Genomic DNA, 26,676 nt, shown 5'->3' on the forward strand with positions numbered 1-26,676 from the left:
ACTGAGAGTCTGAATACTTTGGGTCCGCGGCTAACACATTGTTGTTTTTGGCCAGTGGATTTGTTGACAGTTGTAAAAATACAGAACAGACGAACAGTTTCAATTCCCATTATTCTTTAAAGATTGTTTGAATTAATTATGGTCTACGTGCATCAACCTCTTCTGTGAACAGCATTACTATGGTCAATATACAGCACAGTCCGAGTAGTCCACCACTTTCTCATCTGCGGTCCGTGGAGAAAATACTCATATTCATACCTGAGCATGTTCTGCAGCTGCCGTGGCAGGGCTCGCAGGTTCTGTGCACAGCGTCGTGGTAGTATCCCTGGGGGCATGAGGGGAGGCAGCGGCCTTCTTTCCGCAAGTAGATGAGACCCAGAGCGCAGCTCAGGCAGCTGTCCTCGCCGCCCCCGATACACTCACCGCAACTCGGGTCACACTTCTCACACATCCTTGAGCCTGTGTTTCCATAGTGACTATCGGGTAGATGAGAAGTTATGACAGATTAGATTCAATTAAAGGAGATGAGATTAGAGTTTTGTTTGTCCTCAAAGGAAATTCCTTTTCGCCGACACTCAGTCACATACAGCTATACACAAACTAAGTACTCAGACATGACACAGCCCAAGGCACCATGGCAGAGGGAACACAATCATAATAAAACACTTCAACCCACTGCTGAGGAGAGTGACACACAGGTTCTGCATTATAGATTAAAAGTGATATTTTCTTTTCTTGCTACAAGCTGCATCGTTCCCATAAAAGGTCTCAGAGCATGTTGGGTGGCACTGGAATGAATAGCCTTGGTTTCCCTTTTATGTTTTCTCTTGAGTATTTAACTGCACATCAATTTAACAGCACATTAATTTAACGCTCTCAATCACCGCACCCCAAATAAAATCAAGTCTAATTAGCATTTTACAGGCCACATGAAGGGGTATTTAAATCTCAGGCTAAATTAGCTTCTATCTTCGTCTGTCCAGCAAACTGAAGAAAAGCAATGGTTTAGTGTCCACAATGTGACTAGGACGATCTTTTATTAATGACAACACTGTGTGAATACACTTATTGTGATGGATGAGCGGTGCAGCTGGGTGGTGAGCAGGTTAAACTACCTGTGCTGGCAGGTCTCCACACACTCTTTGCCTTCTCGGAATAGGTGGGTTTTGCAGGCAAGACACTCGTGACTGCGCTTTCCAACGCAGGACTGACAGGAAGGGTGGCAAGGTTCACATTTCTGCCCCGACTCGTCCTCGTAGTGTCCTGTGGGGCATTCATCCACGCAGGTGCCATCTGTACCAACAAACACACATGGTCATGCAGCTACACAAACAAGTCACAGATGCTTGCGTTTGTTTTCCAGCAGATTTCAGAGAATTACTGAGCAAAAGACCAAACTCGACTCACTGAGCAGGAGATGTCTCGGGTTGCAGCTCAGGCAGTGAGTTGTGCCTGGACCTGAACACCGGTGGCAGTATTTGTGACAAGGATGGCATTCCCAGTCCTGGTCTGCATACTGGTGAGGCTGGCAGCTGTTGACTGATGGCACACAACGGCCGTGGTTCTCTAGCCTCTGACCATCTCTGCAGCTCATGCAGGAGCTAGTGTGGGGGCCGAAGCAGGTAAGGCAAGATGCATCACAGTCTGGAAACAAGAGTATGAAACAAATCGGGTCAAAGGATATTATCATTATCATGTATATTGATATCTAACATAGTCATAGTTTATTTGATAATAAACCATATTAATCCTTTTGTAGTAATACACTGTATCTGATCTGGTTTCTACCAATTGGTTTCATAAAGTGTGGTCTGTGAAAACTTCTCCTGCAGCGGGTTGTCACTTCAGATGAAAATAAACATTAGAAATCACCTCCTGTCCATTTCTGCAGAGCAGCAAAGAACTTCCTTTCAAATGTCTTACTGTTGGCAGCTACTGTAGTAGCAATAAAAGTCAGCATCGCCTACAACATTTTCCTGGAAGAGACACTCCATCCTGTGTGTTTTTGAATAACAAAACCAGAGTGCGTCTTTCTCTGGGAAACTGCGTTTGGCATCGCTGTTCTGTTTTCAAGCTTTGACAGCTGCCTGTTAACCGCGTGAAAAGCGCTGCTATTTTAGTCTGAGCTAAAAGTCAGGAAACACACTCAGGCATAGTAGAGAATATAATTGAGAACATGCATGAAGGACGCTCTACGGGACTGAAAACGATGCCTCAGTGAGGAGAAAAGAAAGTTTGAGGAGAAATGGAGCATCTCTGACTGTTATACCGAAAAGTGCAGGAGTTCTGAAAGTATCATAAAACATATACATCATTTTTAAAAAAGGGTTTTAACTAAGTTTTGATCAGATGAGTGCCCCTTTTGCTTGTGACTCTTGCAGCCCAGCATCTCAGTTACCCGAACTTGTGCTGTATGTTTTCTGTTGTACCTTTACAGTCTCCTGTTATAGCGTCTCTATGAGTATGAGAGGGACAGGGTGCCAGACATGCCCCATTGTGCAGGTAGGCCTCTGGGTCCATACAGGCATCACAGTCCATGTTGTTCGGGCCGTCACACAAAGCGCAGTCAGGGTGGCAACGCAAACACTCCCTTTGCTCTCTGTCCTCAAAGAACCTCTCGGGACAGTCGGGCACACACAGGCCCTCGTGGAGAAAGTGATACTCCTCACAGCCTGCACAAAAAACAGCTTTTATCACTGCATGGAGGAACAAGTTAGTGAAACTCAGTGAAACTATACTAAGTACCCTAAAGTCTTGGAGAGGAATGGAAGTCCTCTCTCTGCCAGACATGGATTTCATTTGGGCAAAAAGTGACAAGTCGTGAATGAAAATAGACTTGAGACAGATGAGTCACATGTTGTGTGAATACATTAGTTTGCAGGCATTTGGTCTTTATCCAAAGTAGTGGACAAGTGTTGGTGGCACGACAGGAAAAATTAAAGGGATAGTTCGGGTATTTTAAAGTAGGTAATGCCCTCACTATGGATAGGTACCTCGAACAACCCACAGTAGATGGCAATTAGCACGTCTCCAGTTTGGAGAAGCAGGCAGCAGTCCAGACACAGAACATGTACATGCTGTGTACGGGGCCACATAGTAAAATATATGTCAGCCACATAAAAAAAGATCTATATCAGTTCAAGTGTTACGCTATATTTACAATATTTATGTGCTTTATTTGGCCATCAGGCAGCCTTTCCAATTATTTATGTGCTTTATTTGGCCATCAGGCAGCCTTTCCAATGGGAAACGTAAGCTTTTATATCCATCTACACTCTCTTCAAAGCCACCAGACTCCTTAAACAAAAACAGTCATTTTAACCTGCTGGAAATGGGAGTTAATTTTTGTCAAAACGAGTCTGGTGGCTTTAAAGAGAGTGATTTAACGGTTTTAGTTCCCTGTACAGAGGGGCTGTATGGAAAAGGAAAGTAGTGTAGACTTAAACTGACTTGATTTTTTTTGTTTTTTAAGTGGTCCTTTTTTCAGGTGGTTAAAATATGCGTATTGGCTGTGTTGGGACTCCTTTCTGACTCTCCAAACAGGGGGTGTGCAGACCACAATCTACTGTAGATAACACACTGACTATAGAAAAGTACCTCATCTAACCCCACTTCTATTAGAGTCATAATATCTCATCCTGTGGGGGACATGGATGTCTGTTTCAAATTTTATAACAATACTTCCAATAGACTTAAGCTATTTCATTTTATTTCAGCTTTTTAAATTTCAACTCAATGGTGGTGCTAAAGGAAAACATTGTCCGCAAACTAAGAACGCATGCACAAAATTCCATGGCAATCTATTTGACAGTTGTTCAGATATTTTAGTTTAAGATTCGAGTGGTGGACCAGCCAACTGACCCACCAGTGTGGCTAAAAATAACAACCTCCAGACTTGCTGGTATTGATAACACTCTCCAAAGACAACTATAAAGAGGTAAAAGCAAAATCTGGATTTGACCGAATGAGCACAGACAGCAGAATTTGTCCTGGTGTGTGCTTCCGTACCTGTGCACTGTCCGAGTGGGTTGCACTCCTGGCAGGCTGAGGGGCAGTGTTGGCACTCCCTGTCCCGGACAGTGTGCGTTGGAGGACACTCCTCCACACACTGGTGCTTATGTAGGAGGAGAGGTTCTTCACAGCTGAGGCAGTGGGTGGCGTTCTTCCCACAGGACACACAGCCTCGCGCACAGCTACGACACACCTGGCCTGCAGGATAACCCCTGAGAGACAGATACAAGACACTGGGCTTATTGTGCATGTAGTATGTATACTTTGGCATGTGCGTCCTTTTCCATATCAGTTGAACCAGGCTGCATAATGGACATGAATTAGATGCATCACTTTCAAGAGCATGGTACAGTAAGTCCAAACATTGTTGTTGTACTAAGAGTCTCTTAATTAATGCATTGGTTTTTCTTGTTATATGTGTCAAGCTGGACCGCACACATTTTCATTTTTTTCACTAAGTGCTGCTGGGGTAAACAAGAGCTCTGGCATTTTACTCTGCTCTTTTCTGCTTCAGTCTAAAGAGGACGACTAATAATTCATCCAGACAATCATGTAGTACGAAGGTATTGCTACAGAAAAAAAGTAATTGGTGGTAAAAGTAAAATTTAAATAAAGTCCTCATGGCCATAAAGTTAAGATGGTCATCTCAGTGCAAATGGAGCTTCAAGGACCTCTTCAGCAAGGACAAGATAGTCCTTCAAACTCAAGGATGTTGTAATTTAATGGCACATAAACATCAAGCGGGAAACCACGGCCGGCAAATACCTCTCGACATTTTATTTTTGGCTCTTAAGAGATCCTGCCTCTAACATCTGGCCTGATGTTCTTAAGATGCAATTTTTTTTCCCAACATGATTTTGCCAGTAAGGTTAAATCCCCACAGTATTTACAAACTGAGAAAAATCCATTACCACAAAGAGCTGGAGCACATTTACATCCCAGCCTGTGAAAAGCATATAAATGCATTTATATCGACAGGATTGACCCCTGACCTGACACACTGTTGGACACACTGTCCAGCCTGCAGGAATAACGGAGCTTTACGAGTGCTCTGGCAGCGAGTGCAGTGCTGAGCGTCCACACACTGCAAACAGCCTGGAGGGCAGGACTCGCACACACCGCTCAGCCGGCTGGCAAAGAAACCCCCGGGACACTTTGACACGCATGTTTGCTGTGCGGTCAGAAACTGTCCTGGAGGAGGGAGAAAAGGTAAACATCACACTGAGCTGCAAATAATGAAGCTGGATATGATGTGGTAAAAATACGAGAGTGACTGACAGACCTTTTGCACACTCTGTACACTGGTTCTTCTCTTCTCCAGAGCAGGACTCACAGGATGGATGGCAGTCCTCACACTCTCCGTCATCTGAAGGGGAAATAACACAGTGAACATGATTGAGCCACAGAGGGAAACCTGTTCCAGGACCATTATATAGAAGTATGAATCACTCTTCTGGTGGGAAAAAGCAGCAACTAAGTAAGATGATGTATATAGGCTACAATTTGACATTTTTTTAACATAAATGTATCTGCTTTCTCGTCAAAAATTGTCCGTTACCACTTTGTGTCTGTCTGCTAAATATTAAGCTGGGGCCAGCAGGTGGTTAGCGCACTTAGCATGAAGACTGGAAGCAGGGTAAAGCAGCTAGCCTGGTTGTGACCAAAGTTTAAAAACAACCTGTCTACCAACACCTCTAAATTATACGTATTAACATGTTATGTCTCATTTGTTCAATCCTTCCCATTTTATCTCTGTTTTTACTGTGAAAGTTGAAATTAGTTGTTTTACTTGGGTTATGCGCTTTAACTTTTTCTTGGCTGGGCACAGTGACTTCCAGGAGTTAAACCTTTAACTTTCGAGAAGAAGAAGAAGAAGAAGAATTCCTTTATTTGTCCCGCAATGGGGAAATTCAATTTTCACTCTATTTTTTCATTTTACACACACACAGGCCCGAAATACACACACATGCACAGACAGGACCTATATACATGCAACTAATTGAGAGATGTTAGAGCGAGGGGGCTGCCAGTGACCGGCGCCCAGAGCAGTTGGGGGTTCGGTGCCTTGCTCAACAGCACCCCGGCAGTGCCCAGGAGATGAACTGGCACCTCTCCAGCCACCAGTCCACGCCCCATTCATGGTCCACACAGGGACTCGAACCAGCGACCCCCTGGTTCCCAGCCAAGTCACCTATTTTTCTCCTGCTTTTAATCTTGCTGAGCTTCAGTTTCATATTTAAGGTAGATGAGACCATTCATACCACTAATGTCTCTAACTCTCGGCAAGAAAGTGTGTTTCTTAAAATGTCTCAGCAGCAGCATTTAGAAACAAGTGAGATAAGTACTCAAACCCACTCATCACTAAATCCATTTTTCAATCAATTCCACAACAGCCCAACTGTACCCTGCAATATTGTGCTGTTTCAAATTGCGTGTGAAGGTTTGAGACTTTAATCTAAGGTTTTGGATTTGGCATTTAAAGTTTAGGAATAACTTTACTTCTGTGTTTTCATTCTCCACCTCTATAACCTATGTACTTTTCTCAGAGTTACTTTGGTTCCTATAATTAAAATGTCTTGCCTTGCTCTAATTATCATATGTTGTTTTAAGGTCCGTCCAACTAATTCTTGGGGGGGAACTAAATGTTCAGCATATACAATCAATTATTTTAAAGTCCGTATCTGGCCGACGTTCAGTAGTTCTGCCCGTTTCCAGTACTTAAGTTGGTACAGGGTTCAGGGACGGTGGCACACAGACCAATTACCCTCCAAGATTTCTTTTCTGCCCCTGTGAAAGTGCCCAAATCCCTGATTCATTATTAGCAGACAGTTGGATTAGTGGAATATATAAGTATTAGTCTCACCGCTGCGAAAGGTCTTAATGGGACAGACCTCATGGCCAGACACACACTCTCCGTTTTCTAGCATCTTCCCTTCCTCACAAGACAGACAGTCGTCGTCCTCCGGGCCGTCACATGTCACACAGTCCAAGTGACACTCCTCACAGTCATTGGTGTCTTCGTCGCCATAGAAACCATCAGGACAAACTGAAACACAACTCCCCTCTGGGGAAAAGAAGGATATATTTCTCTGTTTTTTAAAATCAATATTATATTTACCCCATTGAGTTAGGCAAGGTCACTATTTTATATACTTTTACTTAACCTAAAGGGGAACTCCAATGACTTTACACATCAAAGTCCATTTACACGTCCTGTGTCAAATCTAATAGCTTTAATAGATCTGTTGATATCATGCTTGCATGGTGCATCAAACCATCTAAACTAACTTTTTTTGTCAGTGGGTTGATCTGGTCCTGGCTATACTTTAGTTTGAAAATGAAAACATGTGTTATAAATGTGTAATAAATACGTCATAGAATAATAGGATAGCCTGTATAATGCAGTTATGGCATAATTTGTTACAAATAAAGTTAGGAAGTCATAGAAAAGTGTGTCAAAAAAAAAAGTCAAAATATAAAATGTGCAAAAATGCTTAAATTAGTCATTAGATATAATATAATAAATAATGACACTTGATATTCTAAGTGACATTTACTCTGACATTTAATGGACCATTTTTATATATTGTAGATTGATGTTTCAGGTAAAGGATCTAAATACTCTCTACTCCACCATGATAATAATGCTTCATTTCTTCATGTCTCGACCAGGGGGGGAGGCAGGTCTACCTGATAAGAAGAGGTCCGTCTCACACCAGTAACACTCATGTTCATCACAGCTCACACAGTTGTCATCACATGGAACGCAGGTCATCTCCTCATCCACGCTGTACGTCTTAGCCGGGCAGTTTTTGTAGCAGCCATCCTGAAAACTGATAAGAAAAGTGGCAGTCTATACCTGTGGTACACACACACACACACACACACACACACACACACACGCACACACGCCACAGCAAAAAAGGCTCTTTCCACGCTAGTATAGCAGTGAACTGAAAGGCGGAGCGAGTGCAGAGAGGCGAGATCACACATGGTGACAGGGAGGCACACAGCCTTACTTGTAAAAGCCCTCAGTGCAGGAAAGGCAATGCCTGGGGTTATCTGTTGAAAGCAGACAAAAAAAACCTCTCCTTTTAAATAGGAACCACCAGGAGAAACCCTTTAACACGGTCGGCGTCGCAATGAGGTGGAGAGCTCGCTCTACTAAAAGCTGCGTTCATTTCGGGAAAACTTTAGTGTGGCTACTGAGCCGTGACTTACACAAGACGCATTTCCGGCAGCCCTCCTCACAGGCCATGCAGTCGTTGTAATCTGGATCCTCCACCTCCCCTGAGGAAAAAAAGGAAACGATTGTGTGGATGAAAGAGATACAGGGAGAGAACAGAGGCTGAGAGAGAGAGAGAGTGGGGAAGGTGCGAGATGATGCTTTTCAAGGTAAACTCTGACACCGTGTAGCATGACAGATATAAGACAACCTGCTCATAAATAACGCCGTGACCTTGTTTACCTTCTCCACACTCCAGCTTCGCACACACTCCATTAGAGACGTAGTAAGAGGAGTTACACTTGAGGCAGCGGCTGGGGCTGGTGCAGAGCCGGCAGTGGTCCGAGCAGGGCTCACAGCTCCTCCCCTTGGTGTGGTAGAAGGCCTCCGGACAGGCGTCCAGACACAGGCCTTTAAACAGGTAACGCTCCAGTCCAAACTTATCTGGAGGAAAATCATATAGTAAAAAAGTGTGATGTTGAACTTGCTAGTCATGAATAAGTTTGGTTTTCCATAGCCAGTTTCATCTGAGAGGTCAAGTTAATACCTACTGTAGATTTGTTACGTTCTGAGCCTAAATAATCCCCTTATCGTGTATATAATTCTCTTCTGTTTTAGTCTATTAGCATGAACCAACGCACAAAACATTCAGCCTGTCATTGAGCTACCTAGAAAAGAATCTATTGGGTCTAGTTCTTAAATCCTTTATCTGGTGTTAAATAGTGTTTCTCTTCATTTTAGACTCATTCATGTGCTACAAAAGTCACTGTTTTGCCATTTAGTGTGTTCAAACAAAAAACTAGTTATCAAAATAGTCCTGTTACTGTACTTATTTTTAGGAAAGTGTGTTCTTTTGCATGAATAAGTAAAAGGGTGTATAAATGCATTTCTAGTTTTATATTTATGGAGTATGTGCCTGTATGGGAGCCCAGTAAGTGAAAAACAGTTTTGTTTGTTATTTCTGGTGATTCATTTTCTAAGTCTGATTGAAATAGTTTTCTCTGTTTACGACAAAATAAATTCAATTCAATTGTATTTATAGTGCCAAATCATAACAAAAGTTATCTCAGGACACTTTACAAACTAGTTAAAGACCACGCTCTATGACTTATTTATGATTTACATAGACCCGACAATTCCCCCGTAGAGTACGGTGGCAACGAAATCCTTCCCTATTACAGGCAGGAACGTCAGACAGACCCAGCTCTGTGGAGGACGGAGTCATGAATAAAGGAGAGAAAACTATTTGGGACAGACCTGCAAAATGGATCACCAGAAAAACAAAGCTCACTCACCCTTCAGGGCTTCCATACTGTAGCTTTGCTCGCATGATCTGTTATTGTAGTGATTTTGAGACTACTACAGTGACTGGAGAGTTACTTTCTCCTGTTTCCCGTGGTAGCAACAGATAAACATGACCAACAATGTGTGTAATTACAGACAGGAGGCTGTGATAAATAAATCCATCCATTTTAAGTCACGTTCTCTCTCTCAAAACACACATGCGCTAACGCAGCGAGATTTCCTTGTTCAGTCCTCACCAGTGTCACAGCTGGTACAGTTGGCAGGCCCTGCATCCACACAGGTGGCACAGGTGTGGTCGCACAGGTGACACTGTCCACCTGACTGGTACTTGCCCTTGGCACACTCCATCACGCAGCGGCCCACATCAAGAGTCCTGCAGCCGACAACATCATCAAAACCACTTTTAAATCAACAGATATGATATGTGTATGGAAATGAGATGAACTAATTTACATCGCAGCGTGTGACATATGGCAAAGTTACACAGATGAAGCGGAGTGTGTTGACACAGGGAGACGAGAGGGAGGTGTTGGGATGGTTGATTAAACTGGGAGGCAATGAGGGATTATTAGAACTGATGCTAATTATTTACTGATGCAGAATATGCTAATTACTTTACACAGAAATTTCACATATACAATTGATCTGTTAAATATTAATGTCTGTATCTTTTGTCATATATTGCTCATTCTTCTGACTAATTAGTGTATGAGCAACAGATCATGAATGACACATTTCATGCCTTATTCATACTAAATACGCTCTATTTGCACTTTTCATTAACCCTTTAAAAACAGACCTCTGGCAGCCATTGTTCACACGATCCTGTATAAAACAATCTGAAACCATAATAGCTACAGGAGCACTCATTGCAACAGAACGCCATCACGTTCAGTGTAAAACCCTGGTCACATGAAACTATCAAAACACCTTTACACTCTGCTCATAAAAATGAGCATCTCTCCAAAACTAAAAAAAATGACATCGTTCAAATAACTTAGTGTTAAGGAATATTTTGTTTATGTGTCTACATTTATAAATATCTTGTATCAACATGCTTTGTAAAATTGGATGAAAAAACAATTTTAGATATTTTTTTTTATTTCACAATTTTCAATACTTTTATCATTTATTATGATTGATTGACTTTTAGCTAACCTTTAGCTTAGGTTGTACAGAAATAAGGGATATGAAGCATTTAAAGATGAAATGACAAACACAAAATATAATGGTAGGCACCAGCAGATCTGGAATGAAGTCTATTAAATGGGAAAAAACTGAAAAAATACCCATCACAACTTCTCAGAGCCCAGTGTGATGTCGTGACCAAAGAGGTCCAAAGATATTCAGTTTACAAAGATAAAAATGATTGAAAAAATACACAGAACCTTTTTTATTACCACTTTCACTTGAAAAATGACTTAAACGATTTATAAATTATCATAGTTGCTGATTATTTTTAATTCAATCATCTTGTCAATTTAAGTGAATGATTGTTTCAGCATAGCGTCACTTTCTTAAAGATAACATACATAGGACATATGCAACTAATTTTCATTTATATAGAGTAGGTCAGCTTTATGGCTGGGATTGTAAGAATAAATTGTGAAACATAATTTTTTACTCTAAATCCCGCTGAAGCACCATGTTTTACTTAAAGAAACAGCCGGATCTATTAATTTTCTCTCTGACCCCGTATCTAAAATGTCAAGACCAACTCACCGTGAAGAATCACAGCTGATGCAGTCTTCTCTTTGCGGCCCTGTGCACTTCAGACACGTTGCATCGCATGCGTGGCACTTCCCGTTGCTGTCGTGGTACTCTCCTGATAGACATGCAGCAAGAGAACCACGCTGACTCAGAAATTGATAACCATCTGAAGCGTACACAACAACAGCATGCAAGCATATATACAGTATATATATATATATATATATATATATATATATATATATATATACATACATACACACACAGTACGCCAAACAGCTCCATGCCATACAGTATATGGTTGACTCATATGGCTCAGAATGAAGAGTAATTATAATACACATCATGCTGTAATGTGCTGTACACATATATAGAAGTGTTCGTAAAACAACCATTTAACTCAAACACTAGTAGCTGGCGTGTGTATACAATATTAATTAAATAAGAGAAAGAAATATATCTTTGTGAAGTTAAAGAAGTTAGAGAGGTAAGAACTTAACGTGTAGCAGCAATGAGCCAACATGTAGTAGAGGAAGAGGATGGTTGACTGACCGTCTGTGCACACGGTGTTAACAACACATGCTCCTTCCTGCAGGCTGTGACCGCTGGAACAGCTGCTACAGTTCCCCCGGCTCGGCCCCACACAGGTGAGACAGCTGGCGTCACACCTGAGGAGGACAGCACAGACACTAAGCACATCATGCACAAACACACATACTGACCACAAAAAAAAAAAAACACAGGAAAAAACCCAAAAACACACATAAAGGCACACAACAAACAGCATGAAAATGAGCATAAACACGCACACAGGGGCCAACCACCAGAATAGGGCCTGCCATCAGCAGATAAACAAACCACCCACACCTGAACACACACCAGTGAGCTCACCTCCTACATATCCTGTGCCTATCAGCTATCTCTAGGTTTGGCACTGTGGCGTAGAAGCCAACACTGCAGGAGGACACACACCTCCACTCCTCCATCAAGAAGCCCTCTGCACAATGGTTGCATGCCGCAGCACCTGCACCTGATGTTGCATGACGCAGAAACGAACGTGTTTTGAAACAGATAAAAGACAGAAGAGTACTGCCGACAATTCCATGTCATGTATTTCAATTTGATTGAAAGACGTTTTCATACAATTAACCCTTGGCCTACGGTCTTACCTGCACAGGTAGCACAGGCCTTATGACAGGGCTTGCATATGCCTTCCTGCTGGTCGTGGTAGAATCCCACCGCGCAGCTCCGTTGGCACCGATTCCCCTGCAGACTGGAGAGGGCGGAGAGAGCATGTGGCACCGTGACACACACAACCAATCATGTGACACTGTGAAGATGACTCATTGCCTTTAGACAGTAGACTCAGTTTTCCAACCCACAGCACACCACCACAAGTACTTGACGAACTGAGTCAGTGAACATAATATTCCGGAAACTTCTCACTCGACAATATGGTAAATTTGACAGGGATGTTTTATTTTCTCGTGATGATACGGTCACATGGAACTCCAGTATTATTTTTGTTGTTGAGCTGTGTGTGTAAAGGGAAGGGTAACACATAGTTCTGAATACAGAGTCAAAAACACTGTAGCTTTTTCTAATTGTTATGATACTTTGTAATAGATTACATGTAATCAGGATTACAAATAATTGACCAACCCAGTTTACGTTTTAAAAATGTATCATAAGATTATAGTTACATTGTCATGGATTACTTTATTACATTTGAGTACGTCTAACATTTTTAGTAGTTTCTTCCAGTGATGATTTATGGATAATGGAGTTTTATTCCTTTTTATTTACATGAAAAATGAATGTTTTGAGTAAATGCTTGTGTCTTCCGTTGCAAAGCAGCAGCAACAAAAACCAAAACAATAGCATCCCGCATTGTAGAATACACACGGTAAACACCGGAAGTTTGTACAAGCACTGTTTTTGTAATTTGATTTGACTGTTATGCAAGATGCATTTTATTTTTTATTTGCAAAATGTTTTCAGATGTTCAAGAATATTTGTGTAACTAAATTCGTTGTGGGTTTCCTTTTTTTCTTTTTTCTTTTGTTCAATATTTGAAAGCAATCCAAACGTATTCAGATTAGATTACATGTTTTTGTGATCAAATGGCTTAGGTTACAGATTACAAAAATTGAAACGTCATTCGTATTTAGTAACCGAGTACGTTTCAAAAGTAATCCAAGCCAACCCTGGATGCTGCAGAAGGTGTGTTGCACAGAGAGAATCAGTATTCTGCAAGGGGCCGTGTTTACTGGGCAGTTAATTCGAACATCATCGGAGAATTTGTCTCACCTTGTGTCTGGTTTGCATTCTGTGCAGATGCTGTAGGAGGTGCACTTCAAGCAGCTTTCACTGCACTTTCTGCACATGTTTGCATCTGTGGGGAAATCATACAATGCACATGGAATGCACATCAGAGCGATTAATCAATCTTATTCACACACAACTCAACTGCAGTTACATCAACTGACTATTCATTAGCAGGCTCATATGCAGCTGTTTCCAAGCAGCTCTTCTGTAAACCACGAGTCCTTACAGGTTCACTGGAGAATGTTTTTTCTGTATGTATGCATGTATGTATGTATGTATGTATGTATGTATGTATGTATGTATGTATATATGTATATATATATATTCAAAATATTATAATCAGGCAGTTAGAAAGAAAGTTGTAACAGAAAATGGTTGCAGATTGAACCCCCAACAAAAACTAACCACAGGTTAAGAAATTCTTGCAATACTGGGAAAAATGGATTGCGTTCGTGCCCTCGAGTTGATTACTGATCTTTGACTGTATGAATTGGAAAGAATTTCCATCAGTATAACATTTGAATGAACATGAATGCATACCTGACCAACTGCTTGTTCTACTTTATTTTTTAAGCACAGCAACACAACAAAACAATGTATGACAAAATATTAGGAATCTAACCATGGTCGAGGTAGAAGTTATCCCCACATGTGGCAGTGCAGGTATTGGTCCCCTCAGTTAGGTGATGACCAGGTTGACAGGAAGTGCACTGGTCACTTCGACTCCCACTGCAGCTCTCGCAGGAGGAGTAGCACCTCTTACAACGCCGGCGGTCACCCCAGAATCCCCTGGGACACTCTGATACACAAATCCTATTGGGCCGACATGGACCAGAGCGCATAGAGGACAAGAGGTATAACTAAAAAATGACTGCTTCCTAATGTGAAATCACTGTCACTGAATTTGGCACAGTATACAACCACGTGGACTAAAAAACAGCTGATTATTTTCATTTGCAATACGGAGTGAGCCATATGCTCTGCAGTAACAGCATCACCACATAACGTACACTGCATTCTGGATCTAACCTTGTGCCGTTCTTGAACTTGAGAAAAAAGTGCAAACACGTGACACACTGCTGCGGGCTGGGCCCCTCACAACCGTCGTCACTGCATTCTGGGTCGCAGGGTCCTGGAAGGGCAAATGCTCACAAAGTCACTGCTCCATCATGGCAACAACGGAGGTTATCCAGATAGCTGATATAGTTCTATATTTACATAAAAAGAAACACCTTAACTAACATGAATTAACATTTAGCGGCAGTCTGAGAGATCCGAGCTTCAACGAGGGGCAGCTTAATACCATGACTCACCACTGTACTCTTCAGTGAGGTCACTCTCCATGGGCATCTCAGCCGAAAGGGCTCGCTTGTGATGCCTGGGATATGGCGGCCCTGCAGTGCCATAAATCACCAGGGACCACTCCTTTAGCATCCCTATGAAACAACAGAGAATCAGAAAAAGAGCAAGATACAGTAAGAGGGCGGCCCCGTCCCGAGAGGCCTGCACTGTATTTTAGCTGCCTTTTTAGTTGAACTTCAATGTATGTTTCATCATACTGTGATGTTACAAAGAGGAAGAGCAGACCTAGTTCAGTGTTGTCTCTCTTCTGAGAGGAAGTGTCTTGGATTTTCAAAGTCCATTCCCCTGCTGCCTGCTCCCCCCAGCTGTGAGTTGTCATCAATTCCCAGTTTTGAAATCCCTCAGCGGAGTCGTCAAGAGGCCTAAATCAAAACATTACATAATCATGATACTACTACTAAAAGCTACTACTACTACTCCTATAATTGGGGTTGCTGCTGCAGTTAATCCTACAACTGCAGGGCTGAACATTCACTTTTAAAAGTGGTTGCCAGGTTGATAACCAGGCATCAGCTCATGGTCACTGAAACTGAAAATATGGTCACCTTATATTTTGAGTAATTAAGATACTGCAATTACATGTATGCTTAATAATATGTGTGACACAAAAGACCCATATATCATCTGGTTCTTTGTCAGTTGAATGTGCACGTCTGCTATATTGACAGGTAAGTCAAACCAGCAATATTTCAATATCACAAAATACAATACATCACATTTTATAACATATTTATTTTGGGGTGCACATTTTGCTATCTCTACTGCTACTACAATATTAGCCAGCCCCCCCCCCCCCCCCTCCCTCACGCCCCCCCTATGTTCTTCAAATCCCAGTCACTCTTGTTATATGAAGTATTTTTTTAGTATTGCAATTTGCTGAAAGTAAGCTGCATGTTGTTGAAAATTGCTAGAAATTAATTTTTTCAGAAACTTGCTCAGGTAATCAGTTCCCTGAAACACTTCATGTGGCACCACTCCTGTGAGTTTCGAGTCATATTTGCCAAAATGAAATTTCCCCCCTGAAACGTGACAAGGTGCCAAACTGGAGAATTTAGCAAGGTGGAGAATTATGCTTCGCAGTAACAGTTATATGCCTTAAACAAAAATGTTGCTCATACTTTACTGTATGCAGAAGCCATGTAGTGACATACTGTCTGCAACCGAGCATTGCTCTTGGTTACCTGTTAGCTAGGAGCTGCGAAATGGTGCCTGAAGGTGACATGAGCGTAATGGAAAGGTTGCCACGACGTCTGTGAGTGATGGTAACACGGACGACGACATGCTCCACATAAACAACGTGCTGCAGGGGCTTGCTAGAGCAGCCTGTGCTCTCACACACAGACGTCAGTGCCGAGGCTGGATGAATAGTTCTGTAATGAGACGGAGACAGGAAAAGAATAAAGACACATTGTGAGTGGCAGAGATCAGACAAGAAGAGAAGCGTGTAAGGAAAAGGAGCAAGTAAAGAAAATGACTAAATTTAAAGTGTGCGACAATCAATGGGAGAGAAATCCATGTGAGAGCTGAGACAGAAATAGATAAAGTGTGATAAAAGGGAGAGAATCAAGGGAAGCCCTGACTCAAAGCGGAGATGTCTTGCAGCGCGGTTGGTGCGATACCTGCTCAGTTGGATGGCAGCCTCCTCCACACACTCATGCTGTGAGGGGACTTGTTTCCAACGCTCGGCCTCCTTCACCATGCTCTCAGCATCCAGCAGGCCAAAGCCATACAGGTGGCTCACTGACACACACACACACACACACACACACGCACGCACACACATACCAGATTAGCTGGGGCACAAAAGGCGCTGTAGCTTATAAAAAAACATCACGCACTCCTGGGACTTTGTAGGCGTTTATTACTGTTCTGCTGCTCACAGTATCTCATTAGTTTGTATGCTCGCTGCTTGATAGTTTCCCTAAAAAGAGCTGAGAGAACATTTACCAAAATATGCTTATCAAGCTCATCTTCTTTATTAGAAGTTTTGAGAACATTCAAAAGACATCATGTAATTATTCATTTTCTACAAACTAATGTACGTGCAAATGCTGAAATAAAAATAACCGTGTAGAATTAGAAATGTAGCCCAGGGGGAATACCTTTGTATCCAGCACCGTTAACGCGCCAGTCAGGAGCAAGAAGATGATGAGATTTTGATGTTCGGACAATAATGTGCTGCACATCCCTCCAGGTTAGTAAAGGGCTGAGAAAAGGTCAAACAGAGATAAAAAAAATCATACTCTCATCACTCGATCAAACATATTAATGGTGCCTGCATGTATGGATTGTGTGTGTGTGTGTGTGTGTGTGTGTGGGTGAGCTGCTTACTTGGCGTCCAAAGTGAGAGCGATGACGCCCGCAGCCATGGAGGAGGAGAGCGAGGTCTCTGATTTAGCCTGGCTGCAGCTCTGCTGTGGACCCAACGTCACCTGTCGAGGACACCAGATCAGTTGGACAGAACTGTGCTTTTCTTCTATAATCAACGGCCTTAAAGGAACCAACTTACATTTTGGTGATATGATATATACAGTTAGGTGATACACATGCAGCTACTGAATTCATAGGATTTTTCAGGATATCATAAAGTTACTGTAGATTTGTCAGACAACCAGTAGGCGATTGGGGGGGGGGGGGGGGCATCCCTGTGTTAGCAAAATTACTAAAATGAACCTGCCACCCCCTCTCCATCTCCTAGTAGCAGATTGTGCAGCTGCACACTATCACCTTAGCTGTGCTTGTTTCTACTATTCTGCTGTATTAACTGCCATAACATATAAGTCATATTCATATTACTATAGATATTATTATAGGTACTGGAAGTGTGTCTGTCTCTGTCTTTGTGTCTGTGTTTGTCTTTCTCTGTCCATCTGTCCGTCTTTTCTCTCTCCTTTTCTTCCTCCCCAACCGGTGCAGACAGATGTCCGTCCTCCACAGAGCTGGGTCTGTCTGACGTTCCTGCCTGTAATAGGGAAGGTTTTCGTTGCCACCGTACTCAACGGGGGAATTGTTGGGTCTATGTTTATCATAGAGTGTGGTCTTTACCTAGTTTGTAAAGTGTCCTGAGATAACTTTTGTTATGATTTGGCACTATAAATAAAATTGAACTGTATCAGGGTTGTTTAGTTGAATATGTTGCCTGACTAATTGATCCTTTATCTGACTGAGATTTGTACGTGTTAGAATATATGGCCCCGACCATGGCTCTGAAACACAGAAGCTTTCACACTGCTGTGCGGTAAGTCATTGCCTCCAGTCATTTCATTTAGGAAAGGTGGCAAGTTGTTCTGATCACGGTGGCAGGCGTATGAAGTGGTTGCTGCCCACGTGAACACACACAGATGTTGCACTGCCGCCAGACGATTACCACCGCAAGTTCAGCATTGGTGAGCTCTGGGCGGCAGAGCGACATCTGTAGAAATACATTGTATTTTTGCAAAATGCTCTTGAAAGTAGGCAGTGGTTGTCAGGTGGTTATAGTGCAGTGGTGTGAAAGCAGCTTAACTGTGTAAAGTAAATCCATGGCGCAGTCTGTGGTGCTGAAGGAAACTAATGGGTATAACAGACATATGCTCTGATAAGTGGACCAGTTGAATGCCAGCACTCCATTTATTTTTTATTATTTATGTGTGGGCTTTAACTAGAGCTATATTTTGTTTATTTTAAAAATGAGTTTTAATTAGTCTTTATTATAATACAATACACTATAATTCTGCTAAACTACAGTAGGAGATTATGCACATTTAGTATGTTTCAAAAAACTGAAATCAAATCGACATTTGTCACAAGTTGGTTCAAGTCCCAGGTACATAAGAGATCACTCAGAGACAAAATGAACCATGGTTTATTAAACTAAATGACTGAAAAATGTATTAAGCTAGTGGGGTTTGGAAGTGCTGTAAGAGATAGCGATGTATTGCCAGGAATGCATGATTGTGTTGTTGGCGTGTTGTCAGGTGTGCTAACAAAGATATTCTGCAGAAGGAAACCCCTCAGTAAGCCCGAGGCCAGAGGAGCAGCTCTCAGTGTTCGCCCAATTTACTCTAATGGGCCACCCAACTCTGTTTAGCCATAACCCTTGCAAACGACACAGAGGGAAAGAAGCATCTGCCATCTGCTGCCCTCTGACTCCAAATTTATTTAGAGGTTTCTTTTTCTTTTCTTTTTGTACCTGACAAAGATATAGTTTCAATCAAAACAAAATAAATATGTGGAATCAATCTGCAGACGTTACCTTTTTATCAATATGTTTTTCCAAAAGCCTCAACCCTGCAGTACACATAATTAAATACTGTATTATTTTGGTCTTTCTTCCCTGGTGGGTTGTAATGCAAACCACATAATGTATATTGTTGCCAACAATCAGGAAAAAGGAAGTAGAAGTAGGTAATTAGGTTCCATATGAGGAGCTCTCTTCCAACTTTAAGAAGCTTGTCATTTGGCCATATTGTCTAAGCTGGCATGCTGCAGCCCTCCTGAGTCTGTGGTATCAGGATGTTTACAAAGGTTCCTCCTGTATAATTAGACATGCTGAAACTGCTGAGGTGCCTTACAATGCAGCTCCACTTATTGCTTTCATTGCAAATGAACTATAGGCTCCAAAAATACTCTGCTTCTGTTAACGTGCGTGTGAAAATGCCACATTCCACGTAAGATTGACCATATTAGCCTATAATATACGTAGGGTCTGACTGGCTAATTTCAGTTCTTCTGGTGTCTTTGTGAATTTCAAAGTTACTGATCTACAATAAATCAAATTCATAGAGAGCATGTCTGGGGCATATTGGTTTGATTGACAGGTGTCTCAAACTATCACACTCAACTGCAGAAGTTGTTTCTTGCTTTGAGAAAAAAAAGATATTGGATAATAAACAAGATAACAAAGAAGATATTGGTGAATGAGGCCTATTGTGACTTTTAAATTCTCATTATAAAGAACACAGGAATGCCCTTGAGGGAAAAGCTCCATTTAAACCAAAATAACAATTATTCTTTATACAAGTTTGCATTCTATACAAATTTCACATTTCTGAATGTTCACATTTCATGGGCACCAACAAAAAGACTCCCCATGTTGTGCTTGCAATCAATTGGAATTATTAATTGGACATTTAGCAGCTAAATACCCCTTATATTCCTTATAAATCATTATTTCCATGAATGTTTGATTCTGCATGTAAAATATAATTTATCTTTAGTGAAATCTATTTAGTTTTATAAGTCGAATAGTAAAAGTTATCTCAGGATATTTGTGTGAGTCTAGACCACACTGTGTTTTCAAATGAGACCCAAGAATTCCCACATGAGCAACAGTAGCAAGGAAAACCTTTCTTTTTAACAGGCTATAAAGTAAAATCTAGTTCTGTTGATCATTTGGAATTTGTGGTAATTGTCAAGGGAGTGAAGCTTGGATGAAGCTATCCTTAATGGATTGAATACAGTAATGAAGCAACATGCAGTGTCCTTGTAAATTGTGACTGAGAAGTTGCAGTGGTATTTTGTGGACCATACACACCTCCATTTAGATGAAGACAATACCAAAACACAATTGTGCTTTCATTACCCATACAGCCCGGTTTTATCCCTCTCACATCACGACGTATACGTAGGTTTTGGTACTGAACAATCACACTGTTTCTTATGCTACTCACAGCCTCTACTCACCATTTCCTCTGTCTCCCCAACAGTGTAAGCTGTCGCGAGTGTGGAGGAGCACTGCTCCAGGTAATGTGGCTGGCTTCCACGCTGAGTGCTGCTGCTGATCGAGATAGTGTAGATACTGCTGCTGTAGCCGTCACAGGAGCAGTGGTCACCTCGTCGACCTCCGTTCCCTGACGCCCAGACGAAAATAGAGCCCCTCCCATGCCGGCCCTGAGATTAATTGGGGAAACAGACAGAGGAGATTGATTATTAATGATATTTACATATTGATAAGGAGAAAAAAAAAAGATACGCCCTTGAAGTAAATATACAGCTGCAGGTAGGATACAGACATAAACAAACACACAAACACATGCATGCAACAAGCCTTTTTCATACACAAACTCTTTCTCTCTCTCACTGTTTTGACGCCATTCTGTAAAGCAAGACGAGTCAGAGGCCCCGGTCCCTCCAAAGTGGCCCCGTCATCTTCTGGCCCCCAGCTAGCTAAATAGATATCAATATACTGGGGTCTGAAGCTGAGTGATTGGGCCTCCACAATATCTGTCACATCTCCATCCAGCATACGGATGCCTAAGGGCGAAGATAATGTTAGCATCCATTATATACAAAACTTCGACTTTGAGAAGTCCTTCTGCAGTATCATGCCGTCACTTGGACTCACCGCCTATCCGTGCGTGGAAAGAGACTCCAATCGTGCACTGAGAGTTATTTGCAGCTGCAGCAACCATCCCTGCACACTGTGTCCCATGGCTTCAGAGAAGGGAGGAGAACATCAGAACAGGAGGTTAGATGCATATGCATGAGGAGAAGATGGGCTATTTCCGTTACATCAAACCAGTGAGAAGACAGAATTGAGACTGGGGGATTTGCATATCCATGTACATGTAATTACTGAAAATGGAGAGAAGTGTGCATTAATTAAAGTTAGAAACATGGACGAGAAAGGACACCGCACAACAGGTGCGAAGAGAAATCCAGCAATAATAAGCACTCACTAGTTAGAAGCATTGTTGGAATAATGCGGAGAAGGATCTTCGTCTCGTCCGTTCACATCATAACTGGCGAGAGGATCCTGAATCAGATGGATAGTAAGTAGCAGCACATTATGGGATGCCGGCGGCAATCTGTCTCCGTTTCATCAGACAGATCACAAAGAGCGTTATTCAACAGTCCACTCGACAGTTAAGTGGATCAGACGTTTAATGTCCATTCCAATACTCTTGGCCGGCCTTTGCGAACCTTTGGCCCAAAAGCTCTGCCTGCAATATCTGTCTCAGCTCTGCGCTCTTACACTAAGAGCTTTGCCAAATTGCTTTTGATTAATGTCCCCTACCAGAGAACAGCGTCCCATCCCAGGGCACTTACATAATTTGGCTTCAGATCCGGATGCTCTCTCTCAATGCCATCATCTAGGACAGACACCACCACACCCTTCCCAGTATATCCTCTTCTCCAGGCCCCCGCAATGTTCATGGGAGACTGGCAGCCTTTGGACTCATCACTGCAGTGCTGTGGAGGAAATAGTGGGACATTCAATTTAGCCCCCTGGGAGTAAAGAATAAATCAGGGTCTATTCTAGGCTCTGTCTGTCTGGGTTTATGTGTCTGTGTTTCAGACTTCAGGTTTGTAAAGAAAGAAAAAAAATCTGACTCACAATGTACCACAGCCTGCTCCACATTGAGTCATTATTGTTTATGTTAATGGGGTAGATGTGACTGGCTCTGGAGTTCCTCCTTGCCCTTTTCTGGACCACCTGCTGTTGGAGCCATTCCACCTTGAAAATGAACACACAAGGTACTTATACAGATGTAGGCATATATAGCTGCATGGTTCAGTCTCAGTTTGACAGTAAACCCACCACTTTGGATCAGACTGAAATATCGAATTGGTCCACACCCTCAGAACGAATGGCAATAATTTCAATGTTTTGTGTTAAGTGTTAATTAATATTAAGATGGTCAACATAGAAAATATTACCTGCAAAACATCAGCAGCTGTCGCGTAAGCTCTAATACAGTTGGATAACACAATAATGATATAACCTGTTGTGATAATAAATAAATAGATACTAAAATGCACTCAGTTCTTGACTCAGACTTGCACACAGTGTGCTGCGTCATCTCTCCTGATGACTGACCAAACCCTCTCTTCAACCATGCAGAGTAGTACCGCAGTCACACATGCACTTATGTAGACATTACCTGGAGGAGCTTCATGTGGGTGCGCCAAATGTCTGAATAAGTTGCGTCAAACATTTAACAGACTTTACCCTGCCAGCTATACAGTACAAAGTCTGTGTGATGTGTTAATAGAAAAGGGCAATGTCCAGGAAATTTACTGTGAGCGAGTGGGCGTGTTGATAACGTAAGAAGGGTGATTTACACAAAGACATTGACGAACAAGTCTAACTGAAGAAACGATGACACTCGGGCACTTCTGCTGAAATCGTCAAATTAATGAAACAGCAAGCGACTTGGCTGTTATGACCAAATTACAAACCGGCTACGTATTTCCAGTAGGCGACAATCCCCTGTTGTGTGCTACAGTTGTGAAAGGGAAACTCTGGACAACATCTGAACCTGAGTCTCTGGACATTGTCTGACGTTCATATGAGAAAACAAATTATTAAACCTCACACATGCAGATTCTGACCAATCTGATGATGCCCAATGCCGAGGGCTCTGACTGAGAGTTAACAGCACGGAGAGCACATTAGAGTAAAATTGAATCGTTTTTTACTCTATTCAAAGTGCAATACTGCAGTCTTTCGTGATGTGTTAATCGCACAACCAGAAAAATGACATATTGTGCAGCTCTAGTAGAAATGATGGCCTAAAAATTCAGATCCAACTAGGAATAAACCACAATTTAAATGTGATGTGTGATAATGGGCACTCTGTGTTAATGACTCTAGAGGTTTTGCGGTTGTATGCATGTGATGACGTGAGGGGAGTTTGCGTCATGTGTTTGGAGATAGGAAGGGGACATGCTGCTGATTAATAATCCAGCAGAGTCTCCTCATATCCCATTACTATACCTTGGTCTCCTTGGCGACGCTAACAGACACCTCTTTGTTGGACACAGTGGACCTCTTCGCAGTCTCGCGCTGGCGAAAACTGTAATAACTCTTCAGGTCTCCAATCTGGTGAGACAGACATCAAATCCTCTAAATTAATTTGGTTTTCAGGTGGAGGCGTGTTGCTCGCCCTGCTCTGTCACTGGACTAAACAGCTGTTAAATTATGAAGCTGCCTTTGGTGCGTTTCATTAAGGCAGCTACCTTACACCTGTGATAGGTTTTCAGGCAACGGCAACCTGAGCCACAAGACTCCAGTCACACTGCTGCTCCTGTGTGTGTGCGTGTGTGTGTGTGTGTGTGTGTGTGTGTGTGTGTGTGTGTGTGTGTGTGTGTGTGTGTGTGTGTGTGTGTGTGTGTGTGTGTGTGTGTGTGTGTGTGTGTGTGTGTGTGTGTGTGTGTGTGTGTGTGTGTCTATAATGCCATGACGTAAACAGATGTTTTTAATATATATAAGAAAAAAAAGGAGCCCTGGATAATTTATGGTTAATATAAAAACTGTCATAGGTCAGTTATTTTCTGTGACTGACAAGAATAAATTGTGGTGCTAATTTATTCCCCGATGGTTCTGTTGTGTGTTGCTTTTGACTTCTGACCTCAGCAATATAAAGCTAAGTATCAAAGGGTCTTTCTGGTTCATATCACCCGTAATGAAACATGGACCCAAGACCTGCAACTTTCATTACAGCTCCTATCCTCAGGGAATACATGCGTTTAATGTTATAGGCCTGGCTTCTATAGCTCGCTCTATTCTATTCATGCACTTTATTATTAATTTTCCTTGTTTTTATTTGGTCATTCTGTGGGTGTATTGACATCTCTGGTCTGATTGATTTCTGTTTTTATTTATTTTGTGCAAATTAGTTCTGAATAGAATCTTTGCAACCTTGATTGAAATGGAAAATAAATGCTGCATTTTCAAGGTTTAACTGTTCAGATAATTAATATTATTCGAGCAGAGTTAGAATAATTAAATGAAAGGAAAGAGGTGAGAACAAAATGTGATATTTTTTTTTTTTGGCAGCTTGGTATCCTCCTCACACTGAAAAACATCCCAGCGGGCTTGTGATGTAGATGAGCAGCTGCTGACTTTTGATATAAAAAGTTCTCCAGGACTCCTCAAAGTAGAAACTTTCAGTCCCCATGATTAAGCTAATATTTTAACTTTTCTCTGCAGTCATGAATGGATTACTGAATGGGCCTAGAAGGCACAGGCCCAGGGGCCCAAGAGGTCAGGGGTTCACAAAAAGATCACAAAGACAGGCTAAATGACTACAAAGAGACACAAAATGACTACAAAGACATGTAAAACGACTAAAATTGATGCAAAACTGACATAGAAAGATGGAAAATGTCAAAAAATACATGTAAAACGACCACAGAGACACAAAATGACTACAAAGACATGTAAAACGACTAAAATGGATGCAAAACTGGCAAAAAAAGATGCAAAATGTCAAAAAAAAATAAATGTAAAACGACCACAAAGACATGCAAAACGACTAAATTGATATAAGAAACAGCATAAAAGGTGCAAAATGTCAAAAAATAGATGTAAAACGACCACAGAGACACAAAATGACTACAAAGACATGCAAAACAACTAGAAAAGGATGCAAAATGAAAAAAGTAGTAGTAGTTTTGCCTTCTTTTTCCTATGGAGACAGGGTGTGTGTGTGTGTCTGTGTGTGTGTATGGGGTGGGAGGTGGGGGGTTCTTACATGTCTGTGCCCAGGGCCCATTGTCTAAAAATCCGCCCATGTCTGCAGTAGCTTAGTGACAGTTTACCACCAAACATTGGACTAATTAACTTGTTTTAAAATCATTTTGTGACATAATCATCTACAGCAGCTATTAATAATTACCTTGACTGCCAAATGTGATAAATATGATTTTCTTAAATGCACGGAAATTAAACATCACTCTGTTATTCTGTCAGGCAGATGGTAGACAGTGAATCACAAAACAATTTATTGCACTTTTATTTTTGTCACCACCCCAGTTGAATATTTGAATAATATCGTTTTCTATGACACTGATGTCTGCTCATTGGCTAAATGGGGCGCTGGTAACTTATTGAGTTCTCTGCTTAAATCTATAACACACTGCAGTTGTGAGTCAGGTTTTGTTTTATGATGACAATATTTTGCCACAATCATTTGTTTGTCATTAGTTTCGCAGTAGCTCGTCGTCTTTCAGTGAATGAGGCCTTGCAGTTTGTTGAGCAGGAGGCCTCAGTTTCCCTACAGTCCGACATAAACAGTGACACAGAGAGGAATCAAAAACTTTAAAAAGAAGAAAGACAACAGTTGAGATCAAGAGTGCAGACGCTCGGCGCGTCCTTGAGTGGTGCGTCTTATCACACAGTGCCATTACGCTTACCTGACCCATATTAGTGAATCCATATCTCTCTGCTATCCTGTTGACAGACTCACGGTCCCCTTTTATTCGTATCGCCCAGTCGTTGGTGTAAATCGTCGCACTACAAAACTGGAGCAGAGTTCCCATCCACAGCGCCAAAGAACGCACCATGACTGCAGAGATAAAAGAGACTTCCTCTAATTAGACCGAGCCCCACAGGTGTTTCATGCGCCGTCCCTGCGGAAAGTGTTACTCATTGCCGTGACTGAAATCCACTGTCACGGATAAACCGGCTTCATTAGATGTCCCGGTTTGGAAGGGACGGGAAGAATCTTTGTCCGTTGTCAAGACTCACCTTCACTGGGAACAACTATCAAATTACAGCTTCAACATGGGAGCCAGGGATCAGCTGCAGGGTGTCCTGTATGAGGCTCCGACCTGTGGTTGCAGCCCAGCGCGTCCTTATGGGGCAGCTTCGACAGTTTCTCATGAATTAGAGCATATTTATTTTATGTTTTGTTATCATTATCGATATTACACATTACAATAAACAGTCATCATTCAAGGCCTAAGTGTAATAATCATGTAAATTAACAAAGGAGCATAAAATTAATAGGCTACATTAAAAATAAGGA

The 26,676-nt window shown here is 41.8% G+C and overlaps 1 protein-coding gene across 1 annotated transcript in view; it reads right to left on the reverse strand.

Annotated features, from left to right (window-relative positions):
- Positions 1-26,212, reverse strand: part of pcsk5a (proprotein convertase subtilisin/kexin type 5a) — a gene marked incomplete at both ends in the record, with an annotated part of 29,295 nt that extends 3,083 nt beyond the window's left edge. The window contains 35 exons of the mRNA XM_083930149.1: positions 259-476; positions 1,116-1,293; positions 1,408-1,644; positions 2,430-2,672; positions 4,009-4,223; positions 5,004-5,202; positions 5,294-5,377; positions 6,875-7,075; positions 7,702-7,844; positions 8,031-8,073; positions 8,233-8,301; positions 8,480-8,680; positions 9,778-9,914; positions 11,264-11,366; positions 11,804-11,919; positions 12,143-12,281; positions 12,421-12,524; positions 13,562-13,646; positions 14,202-14,392; positions 14,609-14,711; positions 14,893-15,015; positions 15,167-15,303; positions 16,123-16,311; positions 16,561-16,681; positions 17,044-17,147; positions 17,273-17,373; positions 20,606-20,812; positions 21,003-21,175; positions 21,267-21,355; positions 21,601-21,677; positions 21,971-22,114; positions 22,260-22,379; positions 23,258-23,290; positions 23,643-23,747; positions 26,063-26,212. Coding sequence (XP_083786275.1) covers positions 259-476; positions 1,116-1,293; positions 1,408-1,644; positions 2,430-2,672; positions 4,009-4,223; positions 5,004-5,202; positions 5,294-5,377; positions 6,875-7,075; positions 7,702-7,844; positions 8,031-8,073; positions 8,233-8,301; positions 8,480-8,680; positions 9,778-9,914; positions 11,264-11,366; positions 11,804-11,919; positions 12,143-12,281; positions 12,421-12,524; positions 13,562-13,646; positions 14,202-14,392; positions 14,609-14,711; positions 14,893-15,015; positions 15,167-15,303; positions 16,123-16,311; positions 16,561-16,681; positions 17,044-17,147; positions 17,273-17,373; positions 20,606-20,812; positions 21,003-21,175; positions 21,267-21,355; positions 21,601-21,677; positions 21,971-22,114; positions 22,260-22,379; positions 23,258-23,290; positions 23,643-23,747; positions 26,063-26,212 — 4,882 coding nt within the window. The remainder of the gene's footprint in view (positions 1-258; positions 477-1,115; positions 1,294-1,407; positions 1,645-2,429; positions 2,673-4,008; positions 4,224-5,003; positions 5,203-5,293; positions 5,378-6,874; positions 7,076-7,701; positions 7,845-8,030; positions 8,074-8,232; positions 8,302-8,479; positions 8,681-9,777; positions 9,915-11,263; positions 11,367-11,803; positions 11,920-12,142; positions 12,282-12,420; positions 12,525-13,561; positions 13,647-14,201; positions 14,393-14,608; positions 14,712-14,892; positions 15,016-15,166; positions 15,304-16,122; positions 16,312-16,560; positions 16,682-17,043; positions 17,148-17,272; positions 17,374-20,605; positions 20,813-21,002; positions 21,176-21,266; positions 21,356-21,600; positions 21,678-21,970; positions 22,115-22,259; positions 22,380-23,257; positions 23,291-23,642; positions 23,748-26,062) is intronic.
- Positions 26,213-26,676: the final 464 nt, after the last annotated feature.

Source organism: Echiichthys vipera, assembly GCF_963691815.1.
Source record: "Echiichthys vipera genome assembly, chromosome: 16".
Lineage (NCBI taxonomy): Eukaryota > Metazoa > Chordata > Actinopteri > Perciformes > Trachinidae > Echiichthys > Echiichthys vipera.